At 42.8% G+C, this 21,244-nt stretch overlaps 1 protein-coding gene across 2 annotated transcripts in view; it reads left to right on the forward strand.

Annotated features, from left to right (window-relative positions):
• Positions 1-20,382, forward strand: part of ELK3 (ETS transcription factor ELK3) — a 34,987-nt gene extending 14,605 nt beyond the window's left edge. Inside the window, exons 2-5 of one of the 2 annotated variants that reach the window (XM_014889511.2) lie at positions 2,620-2,828; positions 11,088-11,879; positions 16,456-16,578; positions 18,757-20,382. In XM_014889511.2, the coding sequence (XP_014744997.1) occupies positions 2,622-2,828; positions 11,088-11,879; positions 16,456-16,578; positions 18,757-18,855 (1,221 nt within the window). In that variant the 5' untranslated portion in view covers positions 2,620-2,621 and the 3' untranslated portion in view covers positions 18,856-20,382. Of the gene's footprint in view, positions 1-2,619; positions 2,829-7,093; positions 7,320-11,087; positions 11,880-16,455; positions 16,579-18,756 lie in introns of those variants that run through there. The other variant, XM_088165082.1, reaches the window with a different exon arrangement.
• The last annotated feature ends 862 nt before the right edge of the window (positions 20,383-21,244 follow it).

Here is a 21,244-nt window from a genome sequence, read left to right on the forward strand (position 1 = left end):
CAGGTTCATAATGGAAAGTGTAGTAAAAAGCTGGCTGTAGATTACCCTGTGAGAGGTGAATGGGGATGGAGCAGGCTGCTGCAAAATGTTCTTCACTTTGAGTTCAGTTCCACCTAACCTCTCTTCAGAGCCATGATTGCTGATCGTGTAGTTTAAGATCTGGATGAGAGAACTGTGTCTCTGTTTTGGGTGATGATATGGTGGTGAAGTTTGTATTGGTACTTCTATAATTCTCATCCCTCTTTACTTTCCTCAGCTGAAGTTCTTCTGACAGGTCATTGTAGCATATGACACATTCTAGTCCAATTTTGAAGAAAGATATTTATACATTACTTAGAAATTTCCAGAGCAACAAAATTTCTGTTTGTGATTTCCTGTTAGGAAGAGTTGTATGATGCAAGCTGAAATTATGCAGGGTATGGCTACTAAATATGTGATGTACAGAAAATAGGATTATTTAAGGGGAATATGATTGTATATAAACGCACCTTTTTAGCAACGTAAATTCCAAAACTTACAATTATTAGAAAAGATACACATATATGATGTGTATCTGTATCTTTATGATACCAGAATAATAGGGACACCTTATTACCTATGAAGTTACAGATAAATAATCTGATAAAGATGCTAATATCTGCAAAGAGGGTGTAGTTTAAAGGAACTTTTAAAGGCTTTAGAGTGAGCAACTGTCAAGTATATTTAATCCTGGCTATGAATTTTCTTCTTGCCTTATTATATGTGGAAAATGATTTGTATAAAATGGCAATGAAGCAAATGCAAACGTTTGAAAGTGCCAAACCTTCCATATAGGCTGTTCTGTTTCCAGGATCCCTAATAGTCCGAGGAGCCTCAAATGACCTTTGAAAGTGCTGGGTAGTTACAGTGTCACTCAGCTGAGCATCAGTGGTTTTGTATTTGTCATTCAGATGGGACTCTCAGTCAATTAGAGAAGTGAGGATTTTGAAAAGATAGTAAAATCGTCATTAATTCTGCCAACCCTTGTTTGGCCAGTGTACTTAGAAATTATTCGGACCAAAACATAGCTCCAAATCCTTTTTTTCCTTAAAACTATTGACGCCGTTCTCTAGCAGCATTAACTTACTTTTACACTAGTGAAGCTCATGCAATTTATTTTTCTTTATACCTTATGGACGGTGATTTCCTTCACGCTGGGGCAGACCCGGAGGCAGCTGTTCCCGCAGCCTCCGGCTGTCCTGTGCCCTGCCGGGGATAGATGGAAGTCTTGTGCCCTCTTGTGGTGCGCACATCCAGGGAAGCAGCAAGCCTGGCATCCTGTCCATGTCATCTAGGGCACAAACAATAATGTATTGGGGAAACAAAATGAACGAGGGCGCTCAAAATCGTGAGCTTGTCTAGGTAAAGACAAAAATACCCATTGTTTCATGCGCAGAGGGAAGTTAGGTAATAATTAGCCCCATTAGCACCACAGTAAATTAATCAATACCAGCAATAAATCTGTGTGACATAACATATCCAAGTTAAGAATCAGGAGAGACCAGTAAAAAATTATTTGATCCAGTGTTAACGTGCTAAGGCTGGGAATGTTTTTGAAAGTGGGTGAAAATCTCATTTAATGATTCTGTAGTTTAAAAGGTCAATTTTAGCTGCATCTTCATTAAAATGATAAGCTGTTAGCAGCGATAATGATCCCAATTTTTAAGTTGTGTATATACCTGTGCTAAGTTGGAATATAGCCAGCCTTCAGTTTATCCTTTTACTGCAGTGCCTGTACAAAAGGTTTGTTCTAGGGAGGGCTCAGTAGCACAGGCAGTTAGCAGAGGAAAACAATACTCAAACAGCCTTTAGCAGATTAAAAAATATTAAAATAACCTCAGATGTGAGACTCAGGCACTGTTAAAAATATTCCTAATTCTCAGTAGTACATATGATAATGAAAGAAAAGATCCCTGTTAAAGAGGGGCTCAGGGTAAACATCACTTACTTTACTGTGTTTAAGTGTACTGACCTTCCAGGTTTTCTTAAAAATAAAGAATATCTTTTGAGCTATTTGAATTGGCAGACAGAATCAGGAAGAGTAATTTCAGCCCTGTTTGGAACAAATAAAATAGTCAAAGGCTGTCTGCTGGTGGGAGGGGGAAGGGATGTAGCTTCTGGTCTGTAATCAAAGGCAATTGCTCTGGTCTTCCCTCGTCCTCCCCTTTTCCACAGTGACATATCCAAACAAGTCCAGTGTACTCCTCCTGACAGTAAACAACAGGTTTTTAATATCATTTCAGTGGATAGTCATATTAAGTAATTTTCTCCCCTCCTTATATGATCCTTTGAAGAGTGATTGCTTACAATGAATGGAAGACGCCAACTGGTGGTGACCTTGTATAATGTGAACTTTGTGGGCAGTGCTTTTCTAAATACTTCCTCTATTTTATGTGTCCCTTCAGAGAACAGCAGTGGGAAAAATACTGGAAAAGCAGTGGAAGACCTCTTGTGGATGTTTGTTTGTGAATGATGTAGTAGCTTCCTTTTCTCAATTATGTAGGATGACTCCTGCACAGAGCTCATTACTGAAATGAGTGTTGGGTGGAACACCTGCTCCCAAATGTTTTTCACACTGTTGCTCTCCTTTGTCCCTTGTAGGTATGGAGAGTGCAATCACACTGTGGCAGTTCCTTTTGCAGTTGCTGCTAGACCAGAAACATGAACACCTCATTTGCTGGACGTCTAATGATGGCGAATTCAAGCTACTCAAGGCAGAAGAAGTGGCTAAGCTGTGGGGACTCAGAAAAAACAAAACTAATATGAATTATGACAAGCTGAGCCGGGCGCTCAGATACTATTATGACAAGGTAAATTTTGTTATTCTCATGCAGACTAAGAAAATAGAAATGCTACCAGTTAATATTTCTCCTCTCTGTGGAAGCTACTCAGAAATTCTAGCTAGTCAAGATACTAGAAGGAAAAGATTGTAGAACACAACTATACAAATATTGTAGAACACAAATCTTACATATTCACATGTCTCAATTTTAGACTCCAATAAATTCAAGCCGTTTCCCAATTGTTTCTGCACCCTTTTTTTGATGAATTTTTTATTGTTTTTACTAATCAATATTAAATCTTCTCAGGATCAGTTCTCCTTAAATGGATGTTTCTCAATAAGATATATACTAGATATAAGTACATATAAGATATGTACTAGATTTTACTATTTCCTATATTCTTGAAGATTACATATTAATAACAAAGACTGTTACACATTTTGTATATTAAAAAGGAAAATTTCATAGCCATGCTTAGTGGCCTGTTTTCATCTTGATTTTCAGAAAAGGGGGTGAGATGAGAGTATGCAGTGAGTAATGCCAGTGTTCAGCACAATTAGGGCATGTTTGCTGCCTGCACAAGGCAGAGGAAAGTAGATACTGTTTCTGGACTGACCTTACAGTACTGTCATCATGTATTATTTGTAGTGCACTAATTCTTGCAGGGCACAATGCTATACAATCAATCTTAACACAGCGATCAAAAACCATGTTGACTGCAAATTAGCAATGAACATTTGGATGATTGAACTTTTCATGATCCACAGGGGCTCCTTCTCCTGAAAAGAAATTTTAGTTTAAGATTTAGAGGTGTTAGTGTTTTGTCCACTAGAAGTCAGATTTTCCCACTTAATATGTTTCAGAAGTGGCCTGACTGAGAAGGCACAAAAGGATTCAGTGAGGACAGTACAGTGGCTGTTCCAAGCAGTTGGTGTGTGATGAATCCCCTTCACTAAGTGCTAAAAAGGCTTCTGCTCAGCATGGGGAAGCTTGCTTCATTATATGACTCCAGCCCCTCTGGTTATAAACTTGACTGGGATCAATGGAGACAGAGTGCTTGCTGGTGCATGAACAGCATAGCCAGGCAGAACCCAAATATGCTGTTAGTGACTGAAGAGACATTGCTTAAAAACAAGGAACAAGATATTTGTAGCACTTATGCTTTGAGATGTCTCTGATCTCTTTGAAGTAATGGAATATAATGGCTCCTTACCTGAGACTCTCTTGCTTCTTTTATTCCATAACCATTTTTTTTAACCCCTGTTCTGTTTTCAGTCCCTGTCCCCAGCACACACACACCTTTGTTATCTGTTTTGTCTCTGCTCAAGCAGCATCTGCCAGAGTGGCTGTATTTCTCCATCAGGGCTCTGGCTGAGGCGACTGACTGCTTGCTGTTTGTAGAGCTGGTCTTCTGTCTGACACTTTTATCTAAGTGTGGCACAAGGATTTTGGCCGTTTTCTCAGGTGTTCTGCAGTCCAATGGAGGTCACAACTCCTAGATGGAAAGAAGGATAAGTTCTCTATTCCCCATGTACTGCAATCAGGGCTTGAACCCCAACCCAAACCTATGTCTATTTCTATTTAAATGGAAAGAGTAACTCTTTTAGAATGAAACAGTGGGAGCTTCTCACCCTGGGTATAGTGTTTTGTGTCCTGTAGGTTCCCGGACAGGGGAGAAAGGTGGATTATTGGGAGAGTGCAGAGGGACAGAGCAACTTGCTGCAGGTTTTGAAGTGTGAGAGACAATGGCATAAGATAGCAGATCCTTGTGGAGTGGCAGGGTGTGCTTAGCAGTGAGTTCAGTCCTAAATGCTTCCTCTGCCTTCAGTTCAGTCTATACTGCATAGCACAGAAAGGAAGAAGTCAAAAAAGGGAGGAAAGGCTCCTTGACATTCTTCCTTCCCCCCTGCAGAATAAAAGGGGAAGGACTGGGGAGGTGAAAGAGCCTCTCTCAGACTTGAATGCTCTTTTCCGTTAGACCATTCACCAATTTGTGAGATAAACCCAAAAGCAGTCTAGACTCTGAGGTAGCCTTAAGGAGCCTTCTGAGATCCTTGTCCCGTCCCTACTTGTGTGCAATGATGGATGTGCTGGTAGCTGGGGGTCCTGGGGCAAGTGGGATGCACACTGAACAAATGAGACAAGCACTGAGCTGCAGATGGGGGAGTGGCTGCAGGAAAGATGAGGCAGAACTCTGGACAAGACTTCATTTGCACTATGGAATTATTGACAGGGATTTCTCTACCCATAATCTAAGTGATCTGGCAACATGTGAGTTTGAGATAAGGGTCATTGATTTTTTGCAAATTACGGTAGCACACGGGCTGGACCTTCCTTTCTTGGACTGCCCTCTGCTTTTATTGCATACAGTTGACACTGAACTAATGTTTCATGGTCTATCTTTGAAATTATTCACCATGGAGAAATATAACCTGATTGCTGGATAAATGGGGTTTTATGAGCTCTGCCTTTCGCTTGGGGGGAACACTGGCTTGTTAAAATTCATCATCTGATTCATATGAACTTAAAAGTAAATTAATTCCAGTACTGGAGAAAAATAACACAATTAGGACAAGTTCCTTAGCCTGGCTTTGAAAGCAAGCATGACATGCTGTTGAGGCTGATGGCTAGATTTATGTTAAATTCACATAAAAAGCACCCCAGGAAATGTAGAGTATGGCATGTCTTGATTGTAATTTGCTGCCATGATTATAGTTGCTAAAGGTTTGTAGATAATCTGAAGACTCCATTTCCTATTTCATTTGTTCCCCAAATTCTTCCCCCCCACCCACTCTTTATTTTTATTTAATGCATTTCCCCTATTGCCTCAACAGAGCAGCAGCACAGATGAAAGACAGCACAGAGGAAGGGCATCCTACACTCTGTGTCCATCATGTCACACACTTTTGCTGGTCAGAAATCTCTTTAATGCTTTCAGGCAAGGAAATGCTTCAGCACTATTCCCACACAGAGCACTTTAGCTTGAATTAAAATACCTTTCAAAGTAGGGTTAATAAGTTTCTTTTTTTCCCTCAAGTTACCCAGTTATTTTGTTTTTATGGTAGCTGTAATGGCACATATCTTTTGGAAGTCACCAGGGGTTTCAAGACTACTGAAAGTCCCTATGAATATTTCAAGATGACACCACAAGAGAGAAGCTAGTGAGTTTTCCCATGAGTTTTTTTTTTAATTGAGGGAAGGAGGGTGAATCCAGGAAATTACATGCCGATACTGACATTAATAGGATGTAGCAGTTGCGGAAGCAAGTCCTCAGAAGTTGGGAAATAAAAGAATCACAGTTCCCTGGGTAACCCTAATGTTTGCGTGAGTTATGCTGCATCTTTAATTATACAGTCACATACTGTTGTGATAAGCAGCTATTCAATATTTTTGCATCCTCTCTGAACAGTGTGTGGCCCGAGGCTTTACTTAGTGAGTGCTATTCAGCCTGTTTCAGTTTAAATTTCAATTAATGGCTGCCCACTTGTTTAGATGGCTTGGCAGTATGATTTATAGTGTTAAAATAATATGGGCTGCTTTTTGCTTATTGCAGTGCAGGGGCAGGGCTTCTCAGGTGCTCTGAGGATTCAGAGGTGCCAGTGCATTCACTCCCTCCCATAACAGGTCAGACCCAGTAACCTGGTTACTAGTTCGTATTTTTAATGTCCAAGTGTGGATGGAAGCATTGAAGAATTGTTTTGGGTGAGAGTCCCTTGCTTGAGTGCTTTCTGAACTTCAGGGTATAAAGTGATAATGAAAACTGTTATTTTACTTTTGAGAAGGTATTCTCCTAAGACACCTCAGAGGAACTAGAATCCTACAATGAAACAATAGCAGTGTGATTGTGCTGCAGTACCAGCTATACATTATGTAGTGGTGCAGGTAAGAGGTGTTACAAAGAAATACTTTAAGGGGAAAGTACCTTTATAGTAAACTGGAAGGAGCTTCATCCAAGAGCAATTTGTGAAAGTCAAGAAAGTGCTTGGCTGAAATGGCATAACTGCTAATGTAGTGGTATTCCTATGGAAAGATGTGAGTAAAGGATTTGATACTCAGTAAGAGGTAATAGGTAGAGAAGAAAACCCAAGAACACCTGCCTCAAAAAGACACATAAAATAGTTCATGTTTGATGTGAGAGGAAAGGGATGTCCAGTGAACTGCAGCAGAAAGAGTGAAGAACCTGGTCATAAGTGCCAGCCAGAGAAATAGCCTTTATCTTCCAGATGGAGGTGAGTGAAGACTGAAATCCAGCTAAATGGGAGCCTTGATCTTCCAAAGATCAGTACAGGTGAACAGTGTAGTAGCACCTGTGCCTGCATCAAAAATGTTACAAAATCTGCCTTCTACACACACAATATAATAAACATAACTGCATAACCTGTGATGCTAGCAGAATCTGCCTGCCTGCACATGCTGATGTGGACACACTCCCATTTTTCAGAGCAAACCATCCTGCCACAGGTACCTCCTGCCAGCATATGTACTTCAGACATGGAGTGTGAGCAGCCCTCTGTCTGGGTAAGGATCCCAATAGCTGGAAGCAGCCTGGATAGAGCTCTGGGAGGAATTCATAACCTGTGTTCCTACACGTGTTGCACCCCTCAGGACTCTTTGAGCCAGGGAACTTGCAACACATCCAAGTGAGACTTAGGAGCAGCTACAGCTCTCTTCTTTCTTCTTTTCTGACCAAGGATGTTTAGTACCTACACTCAAGTTCATTCTGCTCTGTCATAAATTTCGAGATCTCAAGCATCTTGATTATAGGTCACTTCCTGTAAAGAGAGAAAAATGGTCTTCCTGCTCCTGAGATCCCTCATTAGTCTGAAGTTTGACTAGGAAGTGGATCCCATTTCCCAGCTCAGTCTCCCAAGTGGCTCCTGCAGCCAACAAACTTGCTAGCTAACAGGTTTGGGCCAAGCCACTAAAATCCTTCAGTCACCCTGGTAGTATAGTTACACATTTGCTCTAAATGGCTCTAACACAGAGTAGGAGTCAGAGCTGATAAAAATAAAACACAATGATAGATTTCAGTAGTGCATATGTATAGCTGACACAACCCCTCCCCAGTATAGTCTAGTTTAAGCTGTGTGGAGAACCAGTCCACCGAGCCTTTGGCATCCAGCTCAGCCAGCTGCTCTGTGGAGGACAGGAGCAGAGGAGACCCATCCCTGCAGCTGGTGATTCAGAGCTCTCAGGTGAGGCTGGTTTTGGAAGGGCTCATAAAGCGAGTTCCTGAAGTGCTGGGGTGTGTGAGCCTGAGTTCCCTAGCACGGCCAGTGTGCTGGAGCAGGCACTGCTCTGCCCGGCTGCATCAGCAGCTTTCCTTCTCAGCAGGGTGGGGTGGGCACGTTTGCTCTAGTCACTGTTTTGTACACCAGGGACAGAGGAGGGGAAGTGTGAAGTGTTCAAGAAGCCAGCAGAAGAGGGGCACTGCCTGCTGCCTGCTCTCTGAGTGTCACAGAGTGCTGTCTATTGATCAGATTTTGGTTTTTAAGCTGTTGGACTGGAGCCCCTGCTCCTGTCCCAGTTGCTCATTTCTTCTCTGTAGCAGCTGCATGGACCTAGCAGTCCTACCTTCACTCCCTGCAGCCCTGGCCAGCAGCCACTAGCACACATTGCAAGCCTGTTCATGAGGGAATTTACATAGAAAATTCAAACAACAACAATAAAATTGGGCAAAATATTCACGTACACCTTCTGTACTGCTACCAAGCAAGTGGTCTAGTCTTCCCACAGATGCAGGAAGGCACAATTCTTTGCCCTTTCAAACTGCTTGTTGTGGTGCCTGTCACTGTCTTCTGTGGTTTGAACTATCATAACTCAGAATGGTTCTGACAGATCACTGAGCAGCAAAAATATGCTGCTTTTTACCCTCAATTATTTGTCCAAAAAATATGGAAAAGTTGCTGCCTTTCCGAGGCACTTCATTAATTTGTGTCCTTATTTTCTCTTGCACACTGGTGGAGATTTCCTCAGGCTACACATTTAAGAGAAGCCTGCAAAGTGCTTGAGGGATCTGCACTTTGAATCTTTTCATCTCCAGCCCTCGTTAAGTGGGCCTTAGCTGCAGGCTGGCAGAGTTGGAGGAGCAGCACTGCAACATTCTTAAAATATAACTGTATTTAATAATAACAAAGGAAGTATAAACTCACCAGTCCATTCAGTTGCTTTTTATAGTAATGTTCCCCCATTTCAAACCTGCATCAGTGTAAAAGTGCAATCCTTAAAAACATTTAAGCTTTTCTGCTGGGAGTCACATTTTCCAAGGAGGATCTCAGTTGCTAGTGCTTGATTTAACAATAATTCAAAGTTGCCAGGAGCAGAGGGAAGGCATTATTTTGAATTTAAAAATATATATTAAAGAAAGAAAACAAAAATCCAGTTGGGATGCATTTTGCTTCATATGTGAGTAGTTTGGAGGTTTTGCTCTTTGGAAAAAGCATGTAATATTGAGAGTGCAGAAAAAGTGCAATCATCCAATATTGCACCTAATTAGCAGTGAAAAAAAAAAATCTAGGCCAAGCCCAAAGCCATGGGAATTAAACCTCATGCAGATAAAGATTCTGTGGGCTGTTTGTCCTGAACCTTCAGAGGGCAAAAAAAGACACTGCAGCATCTGCCAGGTGGGTAGATGTGTGTACAATTCAGCATGGAAGAGAGCAGCTTGTGCCTTTAGTCTCAACTTGCTGAATTTAATTCTTCTCTTTGCTACAGGTTATCAGCTTGGGAAACAACATTCTCTATTTGTGCCACAGCTCCTGACCTGTGATGCAAAGCAGCATCCCAGGGTTCTTTATAGGGTTAGTTTTATATTCAAGAAGGTGCCTAAATGACATTCAGACAGCTGAATTTCAGAGTGCAGTAGCTCAGCTGAAAGACAGAAGAGGTTCTAATAGCCAAGTGCAGATTCTTCTTTCACAAAATGATCCTTGCTTGTGTGACTGAACAAGGTGCAGTGCAGGCACTACAAGCACCCAGCACTACGTGTTGTCTATATATAGAGAAAGATGATTCTTTTCCTTAATTTTCTTTTTCATTTTCAGTCAGTTTAACAAATGTTTCCACTATTGGAGTCAGAAGCCGTGGTAGAATGAAAAAACAATTCGATTTTTAGGAAATTTGTAAATATTTACATCACCATATGTACAGCAAAGCAGATGTCTGCACAATACCAGCTGGAGGTGCAGCAGATGTGCTGGACTAAAGGGAAGCCTCTTGGAAAGGGTTTTTCAGAGGCAACTTAACGAACTCTCCACCAGGGGTTTCAAGAAGAGAGAAATTAGCATGGAAATCTCAATACATACTTCTTCTTTTGTTCTGCAGCACTTGGCTTAGGGTGGTGAAGGTTCCAGTCCCTAGGCCAGGCCTGTGCCATAAAGTGCCTTTGTGGAGGAGCTCACATATCCTTGGGAATTGTGTTAGAGCAGGCAGCCAACCTGGGTTTGCAGGAGGAGCTCTAGGACTAGAAACAAGATGCTCATAAAAAGTCTCAAAAGGAATCCGTTCTTTACAGAAAGGGGACACTTCGAGAAAAAAATAAATGGTTCTACAAACCTTTGAGAGGTTTGGGACTTTTTCAGTAATTAATTTCCATAGTCAGTTTAGACTGATGTGAACCTTGTGTCTGCACCAGTGAGCTTCCTTAGCCTAATGCAGGCCTGGAGATGGTACAGGGGATATTGCAGGACACAAGTACTTTTCCAGCCCCTGCAAGGGGTTGCATTTTTCACAGACATAAGTTCATGATCATTGACAGAAAGACAAAAGTCACTGTAAGTTTAGCTCAATCCTTCCCTTATGTGGTAAGGAATAGAGGGTAAACAACTGGGGCCAGGAGGCTGAGGTGGTTTTGTTCCTTGCAGACATTCTGAGAGTACTTCATCCTCAGGGTAGTTGGTGTCAGTTTTAGGAGGCATGAATGAAAGAGTTTGCCCTTATTGTGGAATGCAAGTGGTAGCATGGCTCGAATCCACAAGGCAGCAGAATTGCTTTTACTGGAAAAAGAATATTCCCAAGCTGCTTCAGAGGAAGCAGAAGTCAAACAGGTCACCAGTAAGTCTTTGTCACCAAGTGATGGTGGTTTTGTTGGAAAGCATGAGGAGCCAGGAGTGGACTCCCTGGCTGAGCAGAGAGAGGTATTGGAATAAGCCCAGAGTGATCAGCATTTGGGGCCCCACAAAATGACATGCATAGCTTGATGAGGGAGCAGTGTCCCCTGCCTTTGTGTTTGCAGTACTGGGTGCCTCTGAAATGCGGATCTTTTTAGCACCTTCTTTGTATTTGCAGAACATCATCAAGAAAGTGATCGGACAAAAATTTGTATACAAGTTTGTCTCCTTTCCTGAGATTTTAAAAATGGATCCACATGCTGTGGAAATCAGCAGAGAGAGCCTTTTGCTGCAGGACAGCGACTGTAAGATGCCTTCGGAGAGCAGGGATCAGCACAAGCACAGCTTGTCAGCACTGAAAAGCACAAGCCGTAATGAATATATCCACTCTGGCCTGTACTCCTCTTTCACTATCAACTCTCTGCAGAACCAGCCAGACCCTTACAAGACAATCAAAACAGAAAAACTGGAGAAGTCAGAAGGAAACACACCAGTTGACGAAGTCCGGACTGTTATCAGATTTGTGACAAACAAAACAGACAAACAAGTTACGAGGCCCATGGTGTCGTTGCCTTCTACTTCTGAAACAGCAGCTGCCTCTGCTTTCCTCAACTCTTCAGTATCAGCTAAAATATCTTCCTTAATGCTACCCAACAGTGCCAGCATTTCATCTCCATCATCATCCTCCTCCAGGTCACCATCTCTGTCTCCCACCTCACCCCTCCCTACAGAACACAGGAGCTTCTTCCTTGACTCCAGTTGCCACGACTCAGATTCCCTTGAGCCTCTGAACCTGTCCTCAGGCTCCAAGGCCAAATCCCCATCTCTTCCCCCAAAGGCTAAAAAACCCAAAGGCTTGGAAATCTCTGCCCCACCTATGATTCTCTCCAGCACCGACATCGGTTCCATCGCCCTCAACAGCCCCGCGCTTCCTTCAGGATCCCTGACTCCAGCTTTCTTCACTGCACAGGTAAGACCTGCCTGTCTCCAGGCATTCCCTCCATGTGGCCAAGAGTGTTAGTGTTAGTTCTGTGGGTCTGTCACCACCTGATGGGAAAAAAACCCCAATGTATGGGAAGGAGGGAAACACAGCAGTGCTCTGAACAAGGGGTGGAAAGTAGGTTTCTCCTGGGGTTTGTTCCTAATTGAATGTGGGAAAAGCCATCACAGTTCACAGACTGCCTCAAAGAATAAGGAGATGGGCAGCCATTAGTGAATTTTTTATCAGTTCAAACCAGCCTCCAGATCTTCAAAACAAACAGGAAAAAGCCAAAAAGAAAACCACAGGGGTTTTGTAGGTCACAACTTGAGCATGTGGGATGCTTGGTTAGATTTCTCTGCTAGATGTTGCATCATTCAAACAGTGTGACCTTTTTGTTAATTTCTGAATACAGAGCGAATTAAGTGGTTTCTAAGACATGTTCTGAAGTCAGTTTCAATTTCCAAAGTTGTACAAATTCACAGAGTACTTGCCAGAGCTTCCCTTCAGCACAGACCTACTGAATAACCAGAAGGTTATTTTGTTCTTTTTAAGAACATATTTTTGGTAATGTCAATAGCGAGTTCTCATTTTCAAGCTAGTCTATGAAAAAAAGCCTAGAGGTTCAGAGCAGAAGAGGAAAATCATATAGATATGACTCAGTATACTCATTGGTGAGTTTTATCTTACAATACCACCTCAAAATTAGACAAAAAACATCCAAGAATAAAATTATCCCAATACAAAGTTGTGTCACCAATAAAGAGCAGTTTGTGGGCTGACTCCTGTGATTTTTGACATCATAAAGCCTTTAAGTGAAATTATGTTTGGCAGGAAGAACAGAAGTGTGGCAAACCAAAACTGAGATGCATTGACAAACTTATAACCTCTAACTGTGGTATAACCACAGTATTTTTTTTTAGAGAGCAAATCTGACAACATCAGATGAGAGCTAGACACAATGACAGTGTGAGTTATTTCAAACCCACTTTAATCTGATGTTGCTCCAAAGCATAGTATTTCATAGATTTGTTTCCTCATTTTGTAATTATTTCTTTGAATATTTAACCTTCCCATGCACCTATAAACTGGTGTACTTACTGCCCTGAAAGATGTAGAAGGGAATTATGTTGAGGACTGTGGCACTGCTGCAGCAGGAGGGATAGCTAAGGCTGTGATGAGTGTTATCCAACTTAAAGCCATCACAAATCTTTTTTACAGGTTGTCCTATCACAGAAAAGGCATATGGCATCCGTGTAGGGTAGTTCCCAGGTCTAGTTAGTTAAACTTTGGCTATACAGCAATATAGCTTTTATCTCTCCTTTAGCCTTCTTTTTCTAGTGTGGACAAGAAGCACCCTGCATCCTAAACATGTGTCCTAGTGAATATAAAATGAAAACTACCTAGCAGCTGTATTCAGATAACCGTAATATCACAATGCAAAATAACTAAGGCCATGATTTAGACTGGAAATCTGTTCATCCCATTATCCAAGGAAGAACATGCATTGTATCTCAAACGTTCTCTGATTTATCAGATCCCAGTGTGAAACACCTGCTGCCAGGGGCAGGTGCAGAACAGGATGCCTGCTCCAAGAGTGATGTACCTTCTGAGAAGGTCCTGGTGCCTGAGAGGATATCTTTGAAATTTGAAAGGCTTTCCACTGTACCTGCTAATCATGAGTAATACCCTCAGGTGGAACGCTGTGAAAGGGCACATGATACACACCATCCATTTTAGAACAGAAATGTATGTGTGACAGCACTTGCTCTCTAACAGCTAGAAGTGACAAGATTGTACTTACACACACTGTCACAGAAGTTAGGAGCCATGAGCATCATTGCTTAACATAATCCTCTCTGTTCAGTGAATTATTTCTACTTGAACTGCTCCTGTGCTTAGATTACAATGACATTTTAAAAGTAGGGACTTCCCAATGGTTTCATATCTAATACCAGATGTATGCCTGCATGTGGGCAGAAAATGAAGTGACACATCAATTTCCACGTGTAATTTAGGGATAGCCTGTCCTGTGGTGGTGTTTACACTTAGGTTTCCTCTGGTGGTTTTGATGCTTGGCTGATGGCAATACTGAGAACAATCCTGGGAGGCCCTGTGCTCTTTTTGCATTAAATATTAAACAGATTGAGAGGCTTGCTTTGGCTGGCTCTTGGTTCTGGCAGAACTTGCAGACATTAGTGCTCTGCTCATCAAAGGATATGAGCTTTGCTTAGCACTGTTTTAGGCATGTTAGCATGCTTCCAGAGATGAATGGAGGGCAACTCAGTTTTTCAGGTGTGTCTGAAGACTTGCTTTGGCTGCATCTACGTAGGAATAAACACCTCCAAGTTTTCCTCATTGTTTTCAGAAGACCCCTCAAGAACTGCATTTTGAGTTCTGGATATCTGCAGCTTCTTAGAGGAAAAATAAAGAATGGAGGCTGCTCACTGGAGTTGCCACAGTACTGTGTCCTTAGTTGAATGTTACTGTGTCTAGCTACTTACATCTTTGGTTTTAAGGTTAGTAGGCTCTTCTGTAAGTAGATCTGAGTATTTAGCCTGACCTAATTCAGTGTTGTCAGTGTCATAAATCTCCACCAGTAGCCGCCTGCCAATGGAGCATCAGTTTGAAATGTGGCACAGGAAAGAGGCTCTTGCTGGTGCTGCTGACTTCCCCATGAAAGCACCATGGTCCTGGGAAGAGAGTGTTTGTAAAGGACTCTTGACAAGTGCCTGCTTGTTAACTGGGTTTTTTTGTTTGGTTGGTTTTTTTTGACAAGATCTTTCACTTGATGAGATCAAGACTGAGGTCTTCTCCTTGCCAGGCCTCCACCCACTCTTTTCGCCTTTTGTTGGCATGCAGATATATCCCAACCCTGACTGGTACTCCTGTGACCTGCTGATTTACTGGATTAACACCTTTTGCTTTCCCAGTGATACCACAGGTTTATTACTCCTTGGGACAAACATGGTTTCTTCCATGGGGTTTGGTATTTCTGATCCACCTTCTTCAGCACAAGAAAGGTGGCAGGATCCTTTCCCTGCACATTTCTCCACGAACCCCACTTCATCTGAGATTCCTTAGCAAAACCATTCAAGAGCAGCCAAGGTCTTTGTATTAAACAGCCTTTCGAGGTCACCAGGATAACTTTAATGTTTGCTGCTCCTTGTCTTTCCCATCTCTTCTGCTGGTGCCAAACTAACTTTGACCCTGTTGTAAACTGCAGTGCAAGCATGTCACAGCAGCTCTGTGTTCCCGTGTGCCCGCACAGAGCCCCAGACACCGCAGCCCATGCCTCGGGCACTGCTGGCAGATGAGTCTGTGACACTCGAAATGCACATGAGCCGTGGCAGTGCCTGTGTGAGCCTGCTTCTGGCAGAGAGCAGGTGTGATGGGCCCTGGTGTCAGCAGCTGCTAAGGGAGACCCCTGGCTGCAATTGCCTATGTGAGAGTTTGAATTTCTGGCCTGGTGGGGAGCACCAGAATACATGACCTCCTGGTTACTACAGGGAGATGCAGGTACTCTATCTTCTGTCTTCTCTTTGCATATTTTAAACTCTGGACAAAAGGATGCAGAGTTCTGCAGTTCAGCAGAGCACTCAGGCAGTTGTTTGACACAGCAAAGCACATGCTTGCTTGCTAAGTGTGTACTCAAATTCCATTAAGTGCTTTGCTAAATAGGACTGATTTTGATAATTGGCATCAAGATTACTGTGACATTAACTCATTATGCCAAATACTTTTTTCAAAACTGTCACATGTTCTTTTTTTGGCATGATAGAAGTTATTCTGGATACAGAATAATTCACTTAATTCTTCATTTGAATTAAGATTTGCATGTGCTCTATCTCCCCTCCAATTGTGCTTTAAGAATGCTAAGGGTAATCCCAGCAATTCTTGTGCACCATAGCACTGGAAGAAGGCACCTCTGAGTTAGGAAAAGCCTTGGGTTCTAAATTCTTGTCATTTTGGTTTTTTTCAAACAATTAGCGGTGCTCTCTGCTGTTCCCCTGGGCACTGAGCCCATACACCTGTCTCTCCCTGCTCAGCCCCATGCATTGCCAGCTTCTTGAACTTCCATTACAAAGAGGCACCATCAGGGGAGTAAACATCAAAGGCCAGCAGTGACTCTTTCAGCTCCACACACAAAAAATGCTTCAAAAGCTGCAGTCAGGTCAAGGAATTCAAGGAAGTCAGGTCAAAGCTGCCCTTCAAAAGGTAAAAACTGATTCTGAAGGAGACTGGGTGGTGGTGGCAGGCACTGGGGCACACATGGTATTATTCTGTATGTTACACAGTTGCTTGAGCGTGGTTCAAATAAACAATAACTGTGCATCTCATTAAGCAAACAGAAATTAAATAAATTTGCATATGAAGGAATATTAAATGTGCAGTTATCCAGAGACAGGATGCAGGGCTGGATGGGCCACTGCTGCTGACCATGCTGTGTATCTGAATTCATTGGAAAATAGAGCCAGTGGATGCTGTGTAAGGCTTTAGGGGTGGTGAGTGCTTCATGGAGCTGTAACTCTGAGCTGTGCATCATGGTGTGTTTTTTGTCTTGCAGACCCCCAGTGGATTATTGCTGACCCCCAGCCCGCTGCTATCCAGCATTCACTTCTGGAGCAGCCTCAGTCCTGTTGCTCCTCTGAGTCCTGCCAGGCTGCAGGGACCAAACACTCTGTTCCAGGTAGGTCTTCCCAAGGCACAGGTTTCATTGCTAAATGCACACATATGGAAGAGACATTGTGGGAACATCTCCTCACATCAATCTGGAGCTTTTCAAAGAGATCAAGAAAACACAGGCACCAACAGGCACTTTAAAGAGAGGCCTACTTACTTGTACCCTCTTCCAATCCTTGGCAGCACAGTCAGAACCTACAGGCCAGTGTCTGCTGTGGAAAGGACACACATACTGTTTGAAGGAAAGTGATAGAAATGCTGGACCCCAGAGACAGCAGGTAATAGAGCTCACAGAGCTGCAGGAAGAGAGTGCAGACCAGTCAGTGACCAGCCAGGAGAGGGCTGGAACATGGACTCTGGGAAAACCAAGACAGCTGGGGTCTCACCCAGTGAGGTGGGTGTACGTTTATCCTTTTGTCCTAATGAGCTACTTCTCACTCAGAACAACAAGGCTCTCTGAACCCAGAGGCTCCATTTCCAGTTCTGCCAATTATCTTTGTGTCCTCAACCAAGGACATACCTCTGAGCATGACCTCGCCGTGTGTAACAGCAGAAAGGCAGCACTGTGCCCACTCTCCTTGGCAGAGTCAAATTCTCAATGTTTTATAGAGATGTGGTAAATACAAGTTATTAAATAACCCACAATGGCCACAGCACTCAGCTGCACAATTTGCCTAAGCCTCAGGAAGAAGATAGTGGGGATGGTATTTGCAGCTCCAGCAGTAACCACTGCAAAACAGCTGATTGATTAAATCACAGAAGAAATTATGTTGATCTGCTGATTAGCAAGGAACCTAATAGCCAACACAGCTGAAGGTGCTAGGACACCCCTGGAATGAACACCCTGCCTGCTGTGGAGGGCCAGCACTAACAGAGGAGAAGGCTACTGCTGGATAGGGACCCTGTGTTAGTCTCTGAACCTTCAAAGAAGGCTGACTGCCCAAATCCAGCGCTGGGCTTTAGCTCAAGTAGTTGCTCAGGTACTGCCTGCACTGGGATAGTCAAGTCTTTCTTCCTCCAGCTGCACATGGAGCTCAGGGCTCCTTATTTGTGTTTCAGATAAACTCATTAATCCCTACTGGACCCTAGTTTTGTACATATGGTTAGAAACAGCCAGGTATTTCATCTGAGAAGTGCCTGCGCTGAGACCTGGAATGAGCCTGTATGGATACATGCTGGCCATTCCCGGGGGGAAGTGAGGAGTGGCCTTGGCTTTCCCTTCTGAGAGACCCAGAGGGCCTTATACATGATGTTTGGATTCAAGCAAAGGCCACAATGACAAGTTGTAAAGCACAAACATTTTAACATTTTAACAGCAAATAGGAAACGAAAACCACAGGTGAATGCTGGCCAAGCCCACCGAGAACTGATGGGTCAGCCAGTGTAGGCGTCAGGGTAGAGCTCTCCTCAGGCTGCCTGCCCACACTCCATGCATACCCAGGGAAGAGCCTGTAATCACGTTCTGTGCTTTAATGCATCTTGGCAGAAGTGATGGAAGCATTTCCTGAGGTTTGGCGTGGTTAAAGCAGAGCTATCAGCCAGTTTGGGCCACACCAGGAGCATGGTGCCACACCCCCTGCAGCACCGCGCTGCTCGGCCTGGCTTTGCACAAGTGGTGGAAGACAGGTATCACCAGCTGCCACCTGAGGGGAAGAGGAAACTTGTCAGGAGCACGTTATTGTATGCATGTGGAGGGCGTGGTTGCACCACACTTGGCTGTCCAAGGACTGATCTGATCAGGGGTAAAAATACACCAGGTGCTTGAAGTTGTTCAGCTCTATCTCCCTCAAGCCAACAGAAACCCAGCACAGCTCATGGAGCTGGGCCTCGAGGCCAGATCAGTATCTACCACTGGGATAATCCCTGCCTCATGCTGCAGCAAGTTTATTCCACCTACTTGCTTCACTTTTTCTCAAGTCATATATTAAGAACCAGTCAATACCCACCACTGCAGGTGAGGTGCAGTCACGATGCCATCACAAACTAGGAATATACAACTTGTGTATTAGACAGTACAATTCTGCACAGTACTTCTGAAGCAGCAGGCGACAATAAATGACAGCACATTCTGCTTTGCATGCTGAACAGTGTAGCTAGTTTGTAGTTTCTGAGTGCTAAATCCACGTGCTTCTTGGGCTGAAAGTTTTGACATAAAGAGTAATTTTTACCTTTTGGCCTCTTACAGTTTCCAACTCTGCTAAATGGTCACATACCAGTGCCACTCCCCAGTCTGGACAGAGCCTCTTCACCAGTACTGCTTTCTCCAAATGCTCAGAAATCCTGATGATGCCTCACCACACCAAGGATGTATTGGTGGATTTAACACTTCATTCCTATGGTCTAGTTTTTCCTGTGTCATGAGAAGGACATTGTGAAACCCTTTATTACTTTGGTTTGCACTTTTCATTACATGGATAATCTACTTTTATTATGTTAGCATTTTTCAACAGTGTTTATACATAAAAGTATATATAAATCTGTTATGCATTAAATGAATTATAATTTTTTTATATCATAGCTCTCAAGTGTTGAACACTTCTGTTGTTGATGAAGTACTTTTCTTAATGGATCACAACAATGTATCTAATAGGGATGTGAAGCTTCTTTTTAATCCCTTTTCCTGCATATTACGCATTGCGCTTGTGTAAACTATAACCGGCTGTGCCTTCTTTTGCATAAAGTCATGTAAATGATTTATATATTTTTTAGTATTAAGATAAAAAGTTGAAAGAAAAAAACTAGTATTGAACAGCCCTATGGTAGTATTTCAGTATTTTCTCCACAAATAGGCCATATGATGCAGTGTATTAATGTAACTTTGTATTAAGTGCTTTCAAATTGTATAAAAATAGCCTTATAATTTTCCTTTGCTGAAGTGGAAAACATAATCCATGTTACAGCCAGGAGATGTAGTTCAGAGTAACAAAGCCACATTTACACATTTATGCCCAAGTTCTTCCGTCAAGTTGCAACAGGGAGGAACTGGGCTGTGCATGTTCATGAGATGTTTCCAGCATTTTGAGAGCACTTCTGTAGAAAAGGAGACATTGTTCAGAATTTATTTGGCCTACAATTCTTATGAACTGTCAAAATTATAGCTGGAAAGAGTGCAGGTAATCTCTGTCCTCCCAGGGAATGAGGAACATTCCCAATAATTTCCAGGTGCTTTGTTCAGCTGTGCCAAGTGCCTTCTACTACTTCCCTGGAAAGAGTATTGCAGCTACTCAAGCTCTGAAGGTCGTATTTCCCCTTCCCCCAAAGCTGGAAAAGTTACAGGTCTGTAAACTGATGCCTGGTGCTTGCAAGGAGGCAGAGACTGTACATGTGGGATGTTTATGTATAAACAGCTGAATTCTGGATGAAAAAACAGCACTGTGTTACTATATACTTGCAACTTGAACTTACTGGGTATGTCCTCTACCTTGAGGGGATGGTTTAGTCATCTAAATGTCAGGTTAGGATTAGGCCAGACTCCCTGGCACCACAGACTCTAATCCTGGCAGGGCTGATGCCAATCTTCAGTTTCCTGAGGTGGCTAAATTGGCTTGAATGCAGCTTTACTGTGTCGGTTTTTCAGAGGAGACCTTAAAAGCCAACCCCAAATCCGATCCCTGTTTGTGACAGGTCATTTGAACCTCAACTTTGCTTTCTGGCTGAGCAGCTGGCCATGGTCCATTCTTTTTGAAATGTATGCAGTGAGTTTGCTGATTTTCTGCTTGGATGCATTTCAGTGACGATGTGTGTAGTTATTTGTAAAGTGCTTTTGGATTCTTCAACCTGAAAGGTGCTAAATAAACATTTTATTAATGCAGTTCTGATGTTGAAAAGCCGTTTTTGGGGCAGAGGTGGTTGACAAAAGACAGCAGGAATTTTCCTCGGGCTCCTGAGTTGCACAACCAAAAACTACTTGTCAGTTCCACTTGCAGTGATAAAAACCTGCTGTAACCATGTAAGTACCAGCTGATAAAGACAACAATTGAATGCCAGACATAAGGAGAACAAATGAAGCACTTGGGACATCGTTTGCTCGACTCAACGTTTCAAGAGCTCAAGATGTGCCACCCCATGGAGTCAAAAAGAGAAGACGAACCTATGCAAAATTTATGAGTGAATGCAAATTTTATACAAAGTAAAATCAGAGTAAGTTGAAAGACAGGACAGTGTGTACCTGATGGGACTGACAAGGTTAGTGGAGATAAATCACAAGGGCTTGCAGACTGAACATTTCTCTTCCAATGCATTCCTCTCAGGTACATGGAATATTTCTCCACAAGTTATAGAGAGGCAATTATTTACACTGGAGAGCTGACTCCTATCTCATTTTTAAAAACCCATGAATACCTACTTACAGCTATAAGGCATGAACAGAAGCAGAGTCTTGTCTTGTACGTGCCACTGTAGCTAATGGGAGAACCCGGCATCGAGATGGTGTTTCTCACTATGAGTTTAAAAGATGAAAACATACCAGTATGGAATATTACACTGCAGAAAACCAGCTGACCATTAGAGGAGGGGGTGTGTGACAGAGAAGAGATTCTTAGAAGTACCCGGATTCCCATGATTTTATTTCTTCCAAGGTTTTACTATTAATAAGGCAGATTTTTTATTTCTCAAAAGGCTCAACACATCCACAGCTTCCCTCCCACCCTCCAGCCCTTACATGATTCTGGACT

This window comes from Sturnus vulgaris, chromosome 5, assembly GCF_052056855.1.
Source record: "Sturnus vulgaris isolate bStuVul1 chromosome 5, bStuVul1.hap1, whole genome shotgun sequence".
Lineage (NCBI taxonomy): Eukaryota > Metazoa > Chordata > Aves > Passeriformes > Sturnidae > Sturnus > Sturnus vulgaris.